The sequence below is a fragment of the Wolffia australiana genome, chromosome 17, assembly GCF_029677425.1.
Source record: "Wolffia australiana isolate 7733 chromosome 17, ASM2967742v1".
NCBI classification, from domain to species: domain Eukaryota; kingdom Viridiplantae; phylum Streptophyta; class Magnoliopsida; order Alismatales; family Araceae; genus Wolffia; species Wolffia australiana.
Window position 1 is genome coordinate 1,585,042 of NC_135851.1, and position 17,938 is coordinate 1,602,979.

Sequence of the window (17,938 nt, forward strand, 5' to 3'; positions counted from 1 at the left end):
AATTTTTAAATTTACAAATATTCTAGATACTTCAATATTTATAAGACATAGTAGTAAGCCTTTTGAAATATACAGCCTTGACTTTTGAAGAGGATATTGAAGAAAAGTCCTTAAATTTAAATTTATTACTTAGTTACCCATCATGCTATTTCACGTGTGCCCCTCCCCTAAGGAGGGTATATATACTGATTTTATTGATTTCTAAATTTTGTTGCCGAACAGTTTGAAAATTTGAATCTTCAGCGGAGGAGTTGCCCGTTTGATTCTTCGGGGTAGAATTCATGTCGCAGGAGAGTTGATCCGAGAATTGGTCGTTCGATCTTGTTTTGATCTTCGATCTTATTCAAGGAATGAAGGATCAATTGGTCGTTCGCTGCATCGAAAACCAGAATTTGGCTCAGTACTTGAGGACCAGGACGAAGGAGATCGTAGATAATCCCGAGAAGGAGGTATCGGAGAGGCTTCTTTCGACGCTCGCCCTGGCGTATCGTAATATCTGCGAGGCTGAGACTCCCATAAACAGTCTGAAGGATCTCTCCCGTATTCGGTGATTAATCCGTCGCTTTAATTTCATTTCATTGTTGTTCTTCTTGGTTTTGCTGGTGTTTTATGCGTTACGGTTCTCAGAGGAGTTGGAAAGTGGATCATTCGCCTGATGCACGGGGCTTTTCAAGGCGACAAGGAATCCCTGCTCCCCCAGAAAGCCGCAAAAATTGGTGGGTTTTTTTTCTTTATATTTCTTTTGAAGCCTTTCAAAGTTGCTTATAGTTTAAATCTTTATCAAAGTAATTTTATTGTCCGCTTGATTATCCGATTCTAGCATATTTACCATGAACATTTGATTCTAGGAAAGAAACCTGGAGCTCCAAAGCGGTATATACCCCAGAAGAATTCTGCCGCGTATGCATTATTGATTACCCTCTATAGGTAAGTTGGCAATTAGGGTAACACTTTCTGTTCTGTCCGACTATGATTCTTATTTTCCTTACCAATTTGTTTTCTTTTGCAGAGGAATCTCTAAGGGCAATGAGTTCATGAAGAAACAAGAACTCATCGATGAGACAGAAGCTAGTGGCCTTGCAAGAACATCGATAGGGTCGGGCCATCTAACATATATTTTTAATAGAATTTTCCATTTTTTTATATTTTTACCATCATGATGAGGAATTTTTGAAATTTTAACAGACATCATGGCGAAAGAGGGAAGCCAAAGCTGTATGGAAACTCTATGAAAGATTGGTATACGGGCTGGAACTGCATGAAGACTCTAATCGACCGTGGTTTGGTTGTGAAATCGAGCTGCCCAGCGAAGTATTTCTCTCTCCTTACCATATTTTGAATTGCACAAAGCTGTATGTATTTTTCTATTGTCTTGGTGCCCCTCCAATTGAAAATTTTACTTCCTTCTGAGCACCAATGCACGTACATAAAGTTGAATTTGGATGAGCCATTTCGTGACTCTTGCTATTGTATATTTTTCTATTGTCATTAGTCGTTGGATGATCCCTCAAGTTGAATTTGGATGAGCCATTTCGTGACTCTTGCTATTGTATATTTTTCTATTGTCATTAGTCTATTGTCCTTTTGTATATTATTGTCTTTATCGGTAATATTCTACTCGCGTTTAATATGTGTAAAACAGTGGAGTTGAAGTGAACCAATAATTTGGCTCCCTGTCGTTGTAGATAAGCAAAAGAGGGTTGTTCAGTGTTCTTATCGAGTTGCTTTCGGGGATCCTTTTTGAATTTCTTGATGGCGCCAGATTAATTCTTTTCCTTATAGATTAATTCTTAACCCAATTACGGATGAATTTCCAATTAAAAATTTCTGTAATCCTTGTGTTCTTTGGTATGTACACGGGATGTATATCTTGCATGACTTTTTTTTAGACTAATGTCTCATGGAGCAAAGGGTGTTTAATACCAACGAGCATAATGAGCTAGTCAGCCGATGATCCATAGCAATACATATTCTGTATTAAAGCTTACCTCTACCTTGAGATGAAATATTGATTTTAAGATGGGTTATTTTAACAGTGTATCTCCTTCACTGTCCATCGCGATCAAAGGATTAAACCAAAGGAAATCATTATCAGTCTTATATGGACTGATTCGAACTGTTGACTTTCCTGCTCACAATGAAGGAAAAGTTCTCAAGGATATCTCCATGACTGATAGAGTCCTATCAATAACTGATCAAGGAAGGTCCTGCAGAGCTTCTGTAAGTCCCATTTAATCGTTCTTGAAATGGGTGGGAAGAATTTCAGGCCTTCTTTGCAAACATAAGGGTATAAATACCCATTGTTGTACCCAGAGTGAGATCTGTGAAGTGTTTTTGAATCTTGGGGCTGTATGTGTCTTCTCACGAAAGATTCCTGCATGAGTACTCACGAAATAATTTTCGAGGTTACTCACTCTTCTTTTTCTTCTTCATATTTCTTCTCCAGATTGACCTCTTCCTTCCACCTTTCTTCCTGACTTTTACTTCTCTGTTTTGTCAGTCGTTTAGCCTTTTTTCTGCTTTTGAACTTTTTTTGTTTTTCGTTCTCCGCTTCCACTTCATGCGATGGAAAACTGAGCTCATTGTGTTGCTCAGATATATGCTAACAGATGAAGGGAAAGAGACCGCTTCTGAATGCCTCGCAAGATCTGGTCTAGAATCTTCTGATGAAGTTCGTGCATCTTTGCGTTTAACGGAACACACTGAATATGGCTGCCAGCAATCAGAATCAGAAATTTCTTGCACTGTTTCGTTTAGTAGAAATTTGACTCTTACATCTGATGACACAAGTTCCGGAAAAGAAACATCTAGTGATCAAGAAGACTGCAACTTTATGGTAATCATCTCATCTTTATTTCCTAAGAAATCATCTCTTTGAGTGAATATTTAGTTCTATTATGCCCCACTGCAATTGCACATGCGCATGAAATAGATGGTTGGTCGGGCAGAAAGAGACTCTAAATGCAGCACCAAAATAATGCATTTTGGTGCAGAGCTTTCAGTTATTAGCTTTTACTGAATCTAACGTTAAATGGACTCTTCCCTTAAATCTAAACGTTCAATTTGAGTCTGTGTGAGCCATAGCCTGGTGGAACTAGTTTTTTCATTAAAGTAACATCCTTTCTGGTGTGGATTTTGACTTTTGTTTACTACGAATAATTCTTGTATAAAAGCTTTGTTGTCACACCGGTAGGTTTGCACTTTTCAACCACCTTCTTTGAATGCTCGGATGATCATTTCACTATTAGAGATGTGTACTCGCAAATCATGAAAAAAGGATCAATGCTTGTATACTTCTCGATATCCATCCAAAATCACAATGACGGTCCAATTTTACATTGAAGTTTGATGACTTATTTCAATAAGTTCTTCTACTGAAGATGTCTAACTAGAGTATTATTACTCTCAGAAGACAGTATGAAACTTCATCTTGTAAAATGAAGAGATATTTATATTTGATCCTTGTTTTAAAGGTTCATTGAATATTTCTGAAAGGTTTGAGGGTCGTGAAACTATTTTTCTTGGAGCTCTTCCTTTTTCCGCTAACATAGCAATCTCATCAATTTGGACTACCTTGGATTGATGATCCCATTACTTAAGGCTTAGTTATACTTAGTTTTCTTATATTCTATCATTATTAGGCCCAGGCTGAACATGTTCCTTTTATGTTCGTCTCTTTTAGTCCATGGACAACTGTGTTATACTTATTAGATTTTTTCAACCATAAAGATGCATCAAAGGTTTCTGTTTGGTCTCCTTGTTGGGAGAAGGTGAGAGAGAGGAGAGTGTTGAAATGTGGCTACGGCAGATACTGTAGTAAAACTTCCCTTGATATCTGAGCCAGGTTGTGCTGGAATGCTGACTTCAGGTCGGTAAACTCCATGACAGCGCAAGGCATTACATCCTGGAATCTCAAGGTTCAGGTTATTTGTTTCATGAACTTCGAAAGATGTTCAGGTTCAATGAAATCATTTTTTCATAGTAGGCTGATTATGGTGAAATGATACTCCCTCGGCAACAAGCCTAGAAATATTGGCAGCAATCATTGCCATCATGACTGATTCAATGTTTGTTATATGGAGGGAAGAAGACAGACTCTGTAATGCCTGGTTATTGGAATCTATAGATCCCAACATCAGTGACTGCTTCATGCGCTTTACATCATCCAAAGAGTTGTGGGACAAAGTTACAAAGCTCATTTCGATCCCTTGATAAGACTTAAATATGAGATCTGGTTTTTTCTCAAAAAAATGCAATCTGGTGGCCAGAGCCATGTGCTATGCGGCTAAACTTGTGGGGGCCGAATTCACAGTTTAGCAGCGCGCCGGCCTTGATCTTGATTGACAAGTCAAGCATCCCTCGCAATTGTGATAGAAGTCTTTGAGTATATAAGAGTTGCGGGAGAAGTAGTGGGTTGACCTTTGAGACAGAACATTATGAACTATATTGCCAAGAGAATTTACAGAGTTGGCAGCACCTGGCTGTCGCCAGGATGGCCGGGTAATGTGGCACTTGGTTATTACATCAGCAATGGCGGAAAAGCACTACTCTTAAAACAACTTGTAGTCTCCCCTGACTTGCGGCTGGAATGTCGATTCAGCCGCTCTGCTCCCGCACCACAGACGCATGTGATAGGAACCTCCCTCATTCCTATCAGAGTAAGCGTGCAAGGTATCTGTCTCGTCCCAGTACCATGCAAGGACACATGTCAAGTCAAACATAGTTGACCACGGGGTATTAGACCCTATATAAAGGAGGGAGCTCGAGTCAAGAAAGCACCCGAAGAAGTTACTACCAGAGTTGGCTGGGGTGCGGGATCGTGATCCCGATCCGAAGGAGAGGAAGGCTGATCTGGCGCCCTCTTCTATCTATCGTTTCTTTCCTTTCCATTACTGATTCTCTAAGAGTGACTGACAGAGACGTCTGAACTTTCCTTTTCCAGTGGCATGCCTACATTCTTGTATACAATTTGATCGATCACTAGAAGGTGCAGGGATTTCTATTACAAGTTTATTTCAAGATCTCACAGGATATTAACAGTGTGCCCGTGTTCAATCCTGCCTGGCGCACCGCACGCATGGGGAACTTAGGCAAAGTATGTGCACCAATGCCTCCTCTGTATCTGACACCCTATTTGCAGCACCCAAAGGCTGCGGTGCCAAGCATGAGGTCTACCTACCCCGTGTTGGCATGACCCCTGGCCAGCCGATGTTTAGGGTAAAGACTGGCATTGACTCTGCGTAAACTATCGCCTAGGGCCAGGATGGGTGTCATGGCTCGAGTGTTACGCGCAGGGCGCGCGCAGAGAGCGTGCATGCCTTTCATCAATCGTGGGACGTTCGCCGTTACTGGTGCGAACTGGGCATGGGGCAGACCTGCCGCACATGCAGCAAAATAATGGCCGCCACCGCCACCAAGAGCGCGCGTAGTGTTCCCGCTCTTGCAGACTGGTAGCAAGACACCCATCCATGTGGGATGCCACTGGGAGTGTGCCTAGATGGCGCCTTGCAGCCTTGCGCAATGCAGCCAAGTCGTGCGGCCCCAAATCCCGGGGTCCCATGCGGGAGCCTCACTGCTGGAGTGGATGTTTGGCGCAGGGCCGCCTGTATGGAAACCAAACAGATTGGGGGCCTCACAGCAGACCTCTGATTCTGAATGAAGCACAAATACTATTATGTATCGTCTGTAAAGACTTCTTGCAGGTTTAAATCCTGAATTTGACCCTCTGGTAGGTGAAGTAATTAATTGGCAAATGTGGGCAGATTTCGGGGAGTAGTGTCACTGTATGCGAACATAAAAAGTCAACTGGCAGCCCTGACCGATGAAATGTTGAAGATGAGGTATCAGTTTTGGCTTCATAAAAATATATCTACGAATAATCTATGGATAATTTGGAGTGAAATACTGATATGCATTCCCCAGAAGTGTCCAGGGTAAGAAAAAGTGTTACTTATGTCATAACTTATGAAGGGCCATATTTGAGACAATTCCTGCACCGGCAAAGTCAAGGGCATGTGACTACCAGCTCAGTTCAAAATTTGTGATGGTGGCCAATATCTGCTCCAGAAATCAAATCTCCAATGTGAACTTCAACATCTGAGGTACCTACATAGGCACAACATCTTGGGCAGTCGAAATTATGAATAAAGAGGACACATAGCAAGTGAAGCTGAGTTTGATCTCTACTTCCTAGGTGCACTCAAGTGAAGAAAATTTCTTTTTGGACTCGACAACTCTGAATGCAGCGGTAGTATCAAGTATTTTCCAGGCTATCAAGGATCCTCCATGGATTTTGGAGTTTTTTTTCTGAAGAAAAAGAGGGAAGATCACCTGAAATCAGTAATATATATGATCGTGACAAATACAGGATTGGCCATCCTGGTATTTTTTCCATCCTTCCACTTCCTACTGAACCAGTGGGATATACATTTCTCTACATCATTTATGTCAGCAGACGTCCACCTTTTTCTTTTTTATGTTCACTCTATCTCCTCATCTATCTCTTAAAGCCATGTTATTGGATATCTGCCCTTATGAATCTGGTTATATTGGATTCACCATATCAGGTCCACGAGACCCGATACGTGTAAAACCCAGTATAAGTACTGGGTTATGTTATTAAACAAAGTGTCAAGAACGAAGAGAAGTTCCTCACCGTGGAGCTTCCTGAGTCGAGGTCCTTCGGCTAGGGTTTTGGAAAGAAAAACTTCAAATTTCTTAATTCGCTCCGATAGTCTTATGGGTTACATAGTGGGCCCCACTAACTGGGCCTGAGACACTTACACATAGAATGTACTTAAAGGAAATACAAATAAAATAAAAAAGGACATAAAGGAAAATATGGACTTGACGAGGACCCTTGCTGACACAAAGATACAAGTCTTATTGGTTGAATCTCTTCTCTTTCTGGCGGCTACAGTTTGGACAAGTGGAGAAGAAGCTTCACCATTGCTTCTCTCCAAGATCAGCTGGAAGCTGACAATCTAGAACCACGTCCAGAGACACGACCCTTCCCTTAAAGACCACCTCATCGCGGTGGAGCCATAGCGTCCAAAGCACTGCAAGGATCCTTCCCCACCCCGAGAGTCCTCTGCACACAACCCCTGGAGTGATCCCCAACATGCTTGTTCATGTCACATCCACCCCGGTGAGCTTCTGCGATCTCCAAATTGGCTGTGGAAAAGAACACTCAAAAAACAGGTGATAGCAGTCTTCCTCTCCTTGGACGCACATGGGACATGATGCCAATGCCAATGCGCTTTTGGAGGACACATGGCGTAATTCGTCTCCTAATAAGTGGCCATCCAAAAATCTGCAGTTTCAACAGAATCTTCTGCTTCCATAAACATCGGCATGTACGGATGATGGACTCAACTTCTGTCGTACCCCCCTGATCTCTCAAACTGAAACCTCCCGAACTGAAATCGGCATGTACGGCTTGTAAACCTCCCGAACTGAAATCGGTGGGCCCCTCCATACCCAACCGTCTCGTGTTCCAAAGGTGGCTTGCAGATGGAATATAGTCCGTTGCATGATAAGGAGGTCTTCCAATCTCTGATCGCCTAGTTTGGATTAAAAAATCCTTTGAATTTGTGGGAAAATCTGTCCCAAGCCCTGCCAAAAACTGGACGCCTCTTTGATTGTGGTCAATCGCAGTTCCCAATGCAGCTCTGCGCTGTACATTCTCGTAAGACCCTTGTGGCCATGTCTTCTTCTGGTCTTATAATCTTGCCCACCCATTTTGTCAACAATGCAGTGTTCAGTGTTTTCAGATGTGGTATTCCCACTGTGTTCCACTGGTCGGGAAACCACATCCATGGCACCGTAGTAGCTACACTACTGTGTGTCAGCCCAGGCCCACTCCAGAAGATCTCATCAAGGCTTCCAATCGGCGGCCTACCCCCTTGGGCATCTTGAAGATGGAGATGTAAAATATCGGTATTGCAGGGAGTACCAATCTCAATACTACCAATCGATCAGCTCGTGACAGCACAAAGCTCTGCCATCCTTCCAATCTCCTCTCCACCTTTTCGATCACCGGAGCCCAATCCATGCTTGACATCCACCCCCATGGATTTTTGAGTTTGGGGCCACTGATCATATGACCTGAAATTTGTTTAATTTCTCATTGTAAAATAATTTCATACAGAAATGGAAGGTTTTATGGCAGATGGTGAGTTGATACCTCTGGTGGTAACTGGGGTAGTTGTTCCATCTCATGGAAAAATATATAATGTTTTACATGTTCCATTATTTAGGGAAAATCTCATTTCTCATTGTCAACTTTCCTTGGCATTAACCAATAATTTATTGATTACACTAAATGGGTGTCTCATATATGACAAGGTCACGGACCAGAAGATTGGAATTTCTGATGAAAAGATGGACTGTCCTAACTCTAAGGCATGGGCCACGGAAAATCAGCCAATGCTGCATCCTACATTGAACAACCCACGGCGATAGTGCCACCAAGGATGATGTTATTTTGATGTATTGACATCTGGGGTGTCCGTCCTTTAAGGTTCTTAAACTTTATTTTATGAATTTTGTCAAACCTGTCAGAAGGTAAGCATATGTCTGAATATTTTCAGTTGAGCAGGAATTGACCAGTTCAACGTTATGAAGCCCCTGAAGCTCTATCATCACCAACCCAATACTGTGGTAGACTAATTATAAATAGTCACATCAGAGAGGGAGAGGGAGGGAGGGAGGAAAATACTTTTGATGTTTAGATTTTTGGTGAGCAGACGTCATGTCAACCAACCATCTGAGTTTCCACATCCTAATTGTTAATGACTTTACTCATCTGACATGGCTATATGCTATCAAAATTAAGGCTGATGCACCTGCTGGTATCAATAACTTTATTATGTGGTTTCATGTCGGTTTCATGTTTTTCGTGAATAAAATGAGGTCTGATAATATAAAAAGTATTTAACTTGAGATCTCAAACTCTTTCTAGGATAAAGTGGAATCATTCATGAATTATCTTGTGTGTACACAAAATGTTGTGGCACAGAGAAAATACCTACTGAAGGTAATGTGTGCTTATTACAGGCAAATGCATCACTGTTCATGTGCATAGTGTCTGCGCTCTCACTGTTAACCATTTGATTAGTAGTCTGCCGTCACATCCTCACCTAAAGTTCCCTTTTGATAACTGACCGGAAGCCATATATTCGGGCAAGGGTCTTATGCTCGTATTTGAAGCTTATATGCATTGGATGTGTATTTATAGGGTATTCTGCAAGTATAATTTGAACTCCAAGTGATGACTACAAAAATTGCTTGAGGAAATTAAAGGAGAGATTTGCCATCGGAGAGGAAATTAAAGGAGAGAGTGAAGCATTGAGGCGGAAGGAATCCCATCGTCTTGGAAGTCGGACGGATAGAGCAGAGAGATGTCAAACAAAGTTACCTCTCATATAGTGGTAAAAACTCTCGAGCGGAAAAATACTAAAGACCTTACTTCTAACACCTTCCCATTTGTTGATGTGTGAATTTCCCATCTAAGCTTAGAGGTGATACAACAATGAAAGAAAGAAGAGAGAAAATTATACAAAGATAAAAGTTCCCAGGTGACCCGTTTAAGATCGCAAGTTAGCCAGTCCAATGAAGGTATGCGATAAGATCTGTATAAGCATTTAATGGAGGTAAAAAGAGGAGAAAACATTGACAGGGGAACATGAAGCAAGGAAAGAGAGGAGACATGAGTCCACGAGGGTCAGCTGGAGCTGACCTTGCAAAACAACTACCAGTTCTTGTCCAGTAATGGAGATCTGGTCAAGGAGGAAAGCTATATATATGGGGGAGAACAGAAAAGAAGGGGCTGCACCGCAATTGAGACTTATTGGAAGATGTGGTGGGCAGTTGGCTGCATCTGTCCTGGGAGTTTGAGCATAGCTCTTGAAGACAAGAAGGGAGCACCTTGAGAGCTGGAAAAACCCTGTGCCTTGGAAATGCGGCTGTCAGCTCAGTGGGGCATTTGAAGTGGTGCATTATAATGTACAAAATACTGTATTTATCAAAAAATCATGTCCTCACTATGTTTTTTGTTTCCTCATTAGTGCTTGTTTTCTTACAGAAATTTATATGGGCTCAGCTGTTTCACCCACTTGTTGCAGAATTGGGAAGATAAGCATTTTGATACCTCAGATTCCTATTCGCACAACAGCAAAGAACTACACACTGAAAAATATTCAGGTTCTTAATCTTATAGATAATTACACATTTCACGTTTTTTCGAAATACATGTTTCAGTGTGAATATGACATTTGACACTCTTACTTACATTATACTGCCCAGTACCAGCATACTGCTTTTCTCACTGGACACTGTTTTGTAGATTTTCCTCATCCCAGTGTACCTTGCAGGCCTTTCACCCTGAAAGCATGTTCCAAAGTATGCACTTACTCTGTGAAAACATTTTGGAATTTGAAACTTACAACACCAAAAGATACTAATGCTGAAAATGATATTTTATTTTTGTATGCGTCTCTTTTCAGGAAGTCACACAACGTGAAAGAGATGAGCAAATGGACATTGGTAATTGTATAGATGGCTTTGCGATGCCCCCAATTAAAGCGGGCCAAAGGTTTGAAGAAGAGTACGATGTGATCTTGTTACTGGATGACCGGGAAAATTTTGGGTGCGGAAAGTGAACCTCTGGTTTTGGCTTTTTTGTTGAACAATGGTTTTGGCTCTTATTTATATTTCAGCTTCCTTAACGATTTCATTTCCATTGAAATTTATTTCTTTTATCTTCTAGAATAGTAAGCTTTTAAATGCATTAAAGGTAATATTATTATGGGACGTTCCATTACTATTCATGGGCGAGACTAATAGCAGACTTATTGTCACGTAAGAGCATAGCAGGTTATTCAAGTGACAGCTTCAATTCTTGAAGTAGATTCTGAATCCACTATATCTCACAGATGCCCTTAACTAAGGCACGAAATTCAGTTTCAGTGCTGGAGAGAGAGACGGCTTTTTGCTTCTTATTGCGCCAAGTGACGAGGTTGCCGCATAGAAAAGAACAGTATCCGGTAGTAGATTTACGAATAACCTGTGAGCCAGCAAAGTCAGCGTCAGTATATACTTCAAGAAGTGGTGACTTGCATCACCGGAAGGTCAGCCCGAGCCCATTGGTGCCCTTGAGATAACTTGGCACCAGAAGCGCAGCCTGCAAGTGAGATGTTTTAGGACATGTCATAAGTTGACTGGGTACATTGACAGTATATAAGGTATCAGGTCTAGTGTGAGCTAAATATATAAGTTTGCCCACAAGTTTTTGATAAACGAGAATATCAGTGTCAGGTTCTTCAGCCTCATAGGTGAGTTTTAGATTTATCTCCATAGGAGTTGACAAGGGTCGGCATTGTAGGTGACCGGTCTCATTTAGCAGATCATAAATATACTATTGTTGGGATAAAATGATGCCATAAGCAGTACAGGCTACCTCGATGCCTAAGAAGTAGGTAAAGAGTCCTAAATTCTTTATATCAATGTTTGCTTTAAGGTGTTGACTTAAAGTATCAATGCCATTGGAGTCGTTGCGGGTTATAATGATGTCATCCACATAGACAATAAGGAGGACAATCTGGCCAGAGGAATTATGGCGGTAAAATAGGGTATGATCACCATCGCATTGATTATAGTTGAGATCAGTCATAGCCTTGGTGAATTTGGCAAACCAGGCACGGGGAGATTGTTTGAAGCCATAGAGTGCCTTGCGGAGGTGACAAACTTGTCCGGAGGGTTGCTCATATCCTGGAGGTGGTTTCATATATACTTCTTCTTGTGGTTTCATATATTTTTTATGTCATATTGGGTCAGTTCTCAGTCTTAACATGCTGTTAGTGAGACTAGAATATGTATAGTGTTCATTTTTGCAACAGGGGAAAAAGTTTTCTTGTAATCAATACCATACTGTTGTGCATATCCTTGGGCAACCAGCCTTGCTTTGTACCGTTCAAGTTTATCGTCTGCTTTGTACTTTACCGTGTACACCCATCTGCAGCCTATAGCCTGTGTCCCTGCTAGTAAAGAAGTGAGTTCCCAAGTTTGATTTGCATATAGAGCCTCCATTTCATCATCCATAGTCGTACGCCACTGTGGATGAGCCAAAGCATCAGAATGTGACTTTGGAATAGTAACCTGTTGGAGATCCATCAGAAATGTCTTATGAGCTGGGGTGACATTCTGGTAAGTAAGAAGGTCACTTAACGGGAATGGTGTGGTTTGACAGAGCTTTGTATCATCCTGAATTGGCACAGGAGTATCTAAGGCAATGGCTGATTCATTTGACGTATATATAGAACTTTGGAGACGCTGTGGGTGATCTCCAGGGGTAGATCTAATCTGCTGGCGAGTGTACTGGAAAGGATATGGTGTTACCCGAGTATGTTGAGGAACATGCTCAACTGGGGTTGGTTCTGTATGATTCAAGGGGAGAGAATCCCCAAGATTATCATTTACTGGGTCAAAGTGCTGGGGTTCATTATTTGGTTGGTCATGGGGGGATAAATAAGTAGGCGAGGATGACGCTGTTATTATCATCTTCCCCATTTGGTTGAGAATAATAAAATAAAATTCATTAAATATAACGTCTTTGGATACAAGTATATCCGTAGGAGGATGGTAGCATTTATATCCTTTTTGCGTATTGGAGTATCAAACAAACACATAGGTTAAGGCACAATGGGATAACTTATTTGTCTGGTGTGGATATAAATGAACATAACACTTACATCCAAAGAGACGCAGCTCAAGGTTGGGTTTGAATCGCGTATTCGGATAAGATGTTTGAACTATCTCCAGGTGTGTTTTACCTTTTAGAGTCGGCGCGGGTAGACGGTTAATCAAGTGGGCAGAATGCATGGCAGCTTCACCCCAGAATGTTTTTGGGACAGAACTCTGAATTGTAGGGGCTCTAGTCTTTTCCTAAATATGCTCTAATTTTCACTTAGCTACGCCGTTTTGTTGAGGTGTATATGGACATGAAATCTCATGAAGAATTCCTTGATCAAGAAAGAGATGTGACACGTCAGAGTTAATAAATTCACGTCCATTATCAGTGCAGAATCTCTTAACTTTTACCTCAAACTGACAATAAACCATGCTTAGAAAGCCACGGACAATGTTAGTAACTTCAGATTTATGTCTCATAAGATGAATCCAGCAAAAAACAACTCACATCATCTATAATAACCAAAAAACATCGGAAGCCATTAAGATCCGAAAATGGGGCTGGTTCCCACAAGTCACAGTGTACTGGTTCAAAAACACTTGTGGTGTTATGGAAAGAAATAGGGTAGGTGGTGCGCTTATGCTTAGACAATTGGCACACATTACACATGAAGGTAGTCATTTTCAAATGTGAACAGAAGTCGGGAATCATGTCTTTCATAATAGAAAATGACGAGTGTCCTAATTGTCAATGGAGGAGCCAGAATTGTTCGTCCCGAGTTGATGCTGCAGTCAAGGCTTGGAAATGTGCCACCTTGGTCCCTTGTGGCTGGCATAAGTAGTAGAGTCCCTCCGAGATTCTAGCTAGCCCATGCTTCAGGGCCGCCACTTTGTCACAAAGGAATCTGTCAAGGCCATCAAAATTTAATTTATACGATGACAATTGAGCAATACACTGGACAAATAGTAAATTGACTCATAGATTTGGAACATGAAGAATAGAAGTAAGAATCCCTATCGGTGCAACTTCCAATGCCAACTATAGGGAGCAGGGTACCATCGGCAGTCTGAACCTTTCGAGTCAGTGCTATTCCCTTTAAATAGTTAGCCCTCATCGTTGGAGGGCAGGACAGGAGTTTACAAGTTAGTGTTTCCTCTCGGTAGCTTCTCTCTCTCTCTCGACAGCGTCCACTCCGTAGAGCCCCATCCCCTCTGGTGACGCCCACTCTGCCACTCCTCCACCGCCCTCGTCCCCTCGGCGTCGTCCATTCCGCTAAGGCCAGCCCCTTTCACGATATGATCCTGGCATGGAACATATCAACATCATCACCACCACTGCCATCTCTCTCACTCACCAGTCCATTGTTAAGCTGCACCTGCTGTAGCCACTTTGATGTTGCCCCATCATGGTATCGCGCAAACTCTTAAAAGTGCCTTGCACGGAAAGCCCCTTAATGAGCCAATCCAATATTAGACGTCCTTCAATAGGCCCACCTTGCAGTTTCCTCTTTAAGATTGGCTTGGTTTCCTCTCAACAAGTCAACGTTATTGGTACTGGTGACCCTCACCATAGTAGGATAGGCCCAAGCCATTAGCCACATTCAAGTCTTCTGATGCACCACATGAAATGCCTCTCAGCATCCAGTTTGTTGGTCGGCCCAACTACTGCCCCAACAGACCTTCCGATACTCTATGACAACACGCAACAACTCGGCTATTCCAAGTTTTCTGCTTTGAACTGACAGGGATCTCAGAGTGTGACAACATTTCCATGACATTGTGAAGTTCTCTAGTGGTGTATTGGCTTGGCACTGGTGCATCTCAAAATGCCAGCCCACTGGTGGCGCATTGGGTTGGTTGAACTTTGTCTCACAGCTGTTGTCCTGCATAAGTGGCCAACACTCGGTAAACCTTATGATGACCATTTGGTCTACTGTGTGAAGGCACCAGCTTGCCATTTCCTGCAGACCCCCCAACATAGTCATCTTTAGCTTGACATTGTCGCAGCCTCAACTCCATTGGTGAAGCAGTAATAATTTTAGAACTATTAACTGATTATAGAAAAAAAATTGTAGATTTTCTGTCAGTTATTTCTATCTAGAAAAATGTTTATTTCTCAGTACTTATACTTGATGGGAAGATGTGATTATAGGTGTTTTCTTATTTTCTACAGATCAAAATTTAGTAAAGTTGTTGATGCCATACGCGTCCAGTTCAAAATACACGTGGAGGTTTGTGCTGCTGAAGTTTTTCTTTCAGATTTCATATTGATATTTAATTTTTTACTATCTTGTACTTGTTGTATGATTAACTTAGGGAACTACATATGCAAGGAATTATATTTGTGGATGATATAGCTCATTTTGTTGTTATCAATGCAATGAAAATATTTTTAAAATTTTACTCTAGAAATTACTCTGCAAAATAACAGTTAGAAATATATAATTGTTCAGTTTTATAAAAGTTATGTAAAATGGGAAACTGAAACAAAGTGTGCCTTTTCCCCCTTTTCTTAGCTATTTCATTACTAATTTGACTTGTAAAAGAGTGAATTCCAAAATTGCAACCGCAGTTTGAATTGACACAAAGTGAAAGATGGCTGAGGAGAAGTGGAAAAACAAGAAAAGTGGGCTAGCCTGCACATAGCATGGCCATTCAGAATAGCGAAATCAAGAGACGCAGGAAGAAGAGAGGAGAGGGATGGAGCTGAGCAGGGTAGATTGAAAGAAACAGCACAGGTAATTGATCTTGTCATGCTGTTGTTGGTCCCGAGCAGAGGATGAAACATTAGGTGGAAGTGTTGCATTGAATGAGGTGCTTTGGGGTGATTTTAACTTGACAACTGAGGGAGAGGATAGGCCTCATGGAGTGGGTGGCTGGGACCCAGGCCTTTTGGGCGTCTCTACAGGAAATTTGACATGCAGATTGTTTGTATGATTGGAGGAGCTGATAGGATCCCAGCCGGGATCATATCATGAAAGGGTTGACCCTGGCGGAGTGGACATCGCCGAGGGGACGAGTGTGGGCGGAGGAGCGGCGGAGTGGATGTCGCCGAAGAGAATGGGGCTCAATGAAGTGGGCGAGGGGGGGGGGGGAGAGAGAGAGAGAGAGAGAGAGAGAGAGGGGGAGGGAGGGGGAGAGAGAGAGAGAGAGAGAGAGAGAGAGAGGGAGAGAGAGAGAGAGAGAGAGAGAGAGAGAGAGAGAGAGAGAGAGAGAGAGAGAGAGAGAGAGAGAGTACCAAAAGGAAATAACAACTTAACAACTCAGCTCCTGCCCTTTGACGAGGCAGGCTACACATTTAAAGGCAAATGCAAAGGACAAAAATGCCCCTAGTGGGCTTACTAGACGGAGTGAATTGTAACAGGAGCATGACAGGCCCTACTTTCCTCTCGGTTGGACTGCTTCTTGTGCTCGTTTAGCCTCTAGAATGTTTCTTGATGGCACACAGACATCACTTTCCCGTCCAGTATTGAATCATTTTCCGATAATCTGACAATCACAATAGCAATTTGGTTAGTGTACATAATATTGTCTGGAGATCCTGACTGGATGAGATGTGTTTTAAAGAGGTAGCTAGATGCTTGACCATCTTGGATACAGGGCGGATAACACAGATGGCCAACAAAATTGTTACGACCCTGACTGTAAGAGTAAACTATAGAAAAAACTTGCACCAAGGACAACCAAAAGTAGTTCAAATCGTAACACAAGACACAACAACGTTTGCAGAAATAAAGAAAGAGGAAAGATAGCTTCACCCCAGCAGGCCGGTCAGTCGTGGTCTTGAAGGAAGGGGTATCCCCTCCCAGCCTCGATCAGGTGGAGAACCTCCACTTCTTGCCTAAAGACCCCCTCCTCTTCCTTAGTCTCCTTCGCGTTCTCTTTATTGCCCATTTTTGTGTCTCTTCGTCTCCCCCGTCCTGCTCCGCACATTGGGGACAGTTACGTTTCCTCCTTCGCACGTACGTGCATGGGAGGGTCGTATCAGAGGTCCCCTCGGGAATATAGGAAACACATCAAAGAGGTGCATAACTGTAGGCCCCTTGACATCATAGCTAGAATAAAAAACCTGAATGACATGGACGATACCAGAAACCTGTTGGTTGAAGAGAAGAAAGGGCAGCAGGAACTCCAGACAATATTAATGGAGGAAGACTGAAAGGTGGAGATGGATTTTATACAACAATTAACGTATGTGTGGGTGGAAAAGGCCGACTCAAACATGAGGCTCTTCCACCTCGTAGAGAATGGTTGTAGGACATTAAAACAGATATTGGGGATGCAAGGGGGGAACTGGGAGTTGGTTGGAGTTTCCAACAATTGGTAGAGTACTAGCCAAACACTTCACAAGCTTCTAATGGAGAGGGGGCAGAAATAATTGGCGGTGGAGTGGCAATTGGCATTCATTCTTGGGAGACAGCTAGCGCATGGCGCCACGGCCACAACAGATATCGTTGTGCCATGGAAAAGAAAGAAGACTAACTGTTTCATGTATAAGGTGGATTTCGTAAAGCCATATGACAACCTATACTATGACTTCTTGTGGACATCTATGAGACGACAAGGTTTCCCTACAAAAGTGGTGATGCGTTTCAAGTGATTAATCACTTCCCACTCCTTGGTTTTGGTGAATGTGCTGTGCGAGGGATGTTAGATGCAACCTCAAAGGGGAGTCAGGCAGGGATGCCTTTGCTTTCAGCATAACCCTGGCTTGCTCACACGGGCTGCTACAGGGCTTTTAGGCCCTTAGCTTCCCAACACTTGTCCCTTTACCGTTGTATGTTGATGACACAACCTTCTTTACACAGCTTCAGAGGGGCATCTGCACTCTGTTACAGCTGAGGCAAGTTTTTCTTTAAATTCGAGATTCTTTTTGCTGCCTAGCTAATGGAGGAATTGTCAACCAGCAATGCATGCCAAGACATATGAAAGTGTTAAAGACTTACCAAGGACTTACCAAAACATACGAGACGCCGAGTCACGTGCCAGTCTGGACCGTGGATGCTCAGCAGCATGAAGGCGGGAAACGTAAAGGAGGAATAAAAGGGAATCTCAATAGAAGGGACGGGGGCCTTTTTCAGAGTCTCTCGACGGAGGGAGCCGATTCAGCTCTCATCGTCTCTGCAAGGGGGAGTTGCCGATTCGGGTTCTCCTGCGCATCGCTATCATCTCATGCAAGGGGGAGCTGCCGATTCAGGAGTTGTGATCTCTCTCTCTCTCCCTCTCTCGCTATATCTACATTCTCGTTCGA

General features: G+C 42.5%; 1 protein-coding gene across 1 annotated transcript in view; it reads left to right on the forward strand.

Annotated features, from left to right (window-relative positions):
* Positions 1–223: 223 nt before the first annotated feature.
* MUS81 (Restriction endonuclease, type II-like superfamily protein) overlaps positions 224–17,938 on the forward strand; it is a 29,385-nt gene continuing 11,670 nt past the window's right edge. Inside the window, exons 1-10 of the mRNA XM_078588847.1 lie at positions 224–547; positions 628–716; positions 849–927; positions 1,010–1,096; positions 1,186–1,311; positions 2,596–2,836; positions 10,125–10,203; positions 10,346–10,401; positions 10,506–10,648; positions 14,861–14,918. Coding sequence (XP_078444973.1) covers positions 351–547; positions 628–716; positions 849–927; positions 1,010–1,096; positions 1,186–1,311; positions 2,596–2,836; positions 10,125–10,203; positions 10,346–10,401; positions 10,506–10,648; positions 14,861–14,918 — 1,155 coding nt within the window. The 5' untranslated portion in view covers positions 224–350. The remainder of the gene's footprint in view (positions 548–627; positions 717–848; positions 928–1,009; positions 1,097–1,185; positions 1,312–2,595; positions 2,837–10,124; positions 10,204–10,345; positions 10,402–10,505; positions 10,649–14,860; positions 14,919–17,938) is intronic.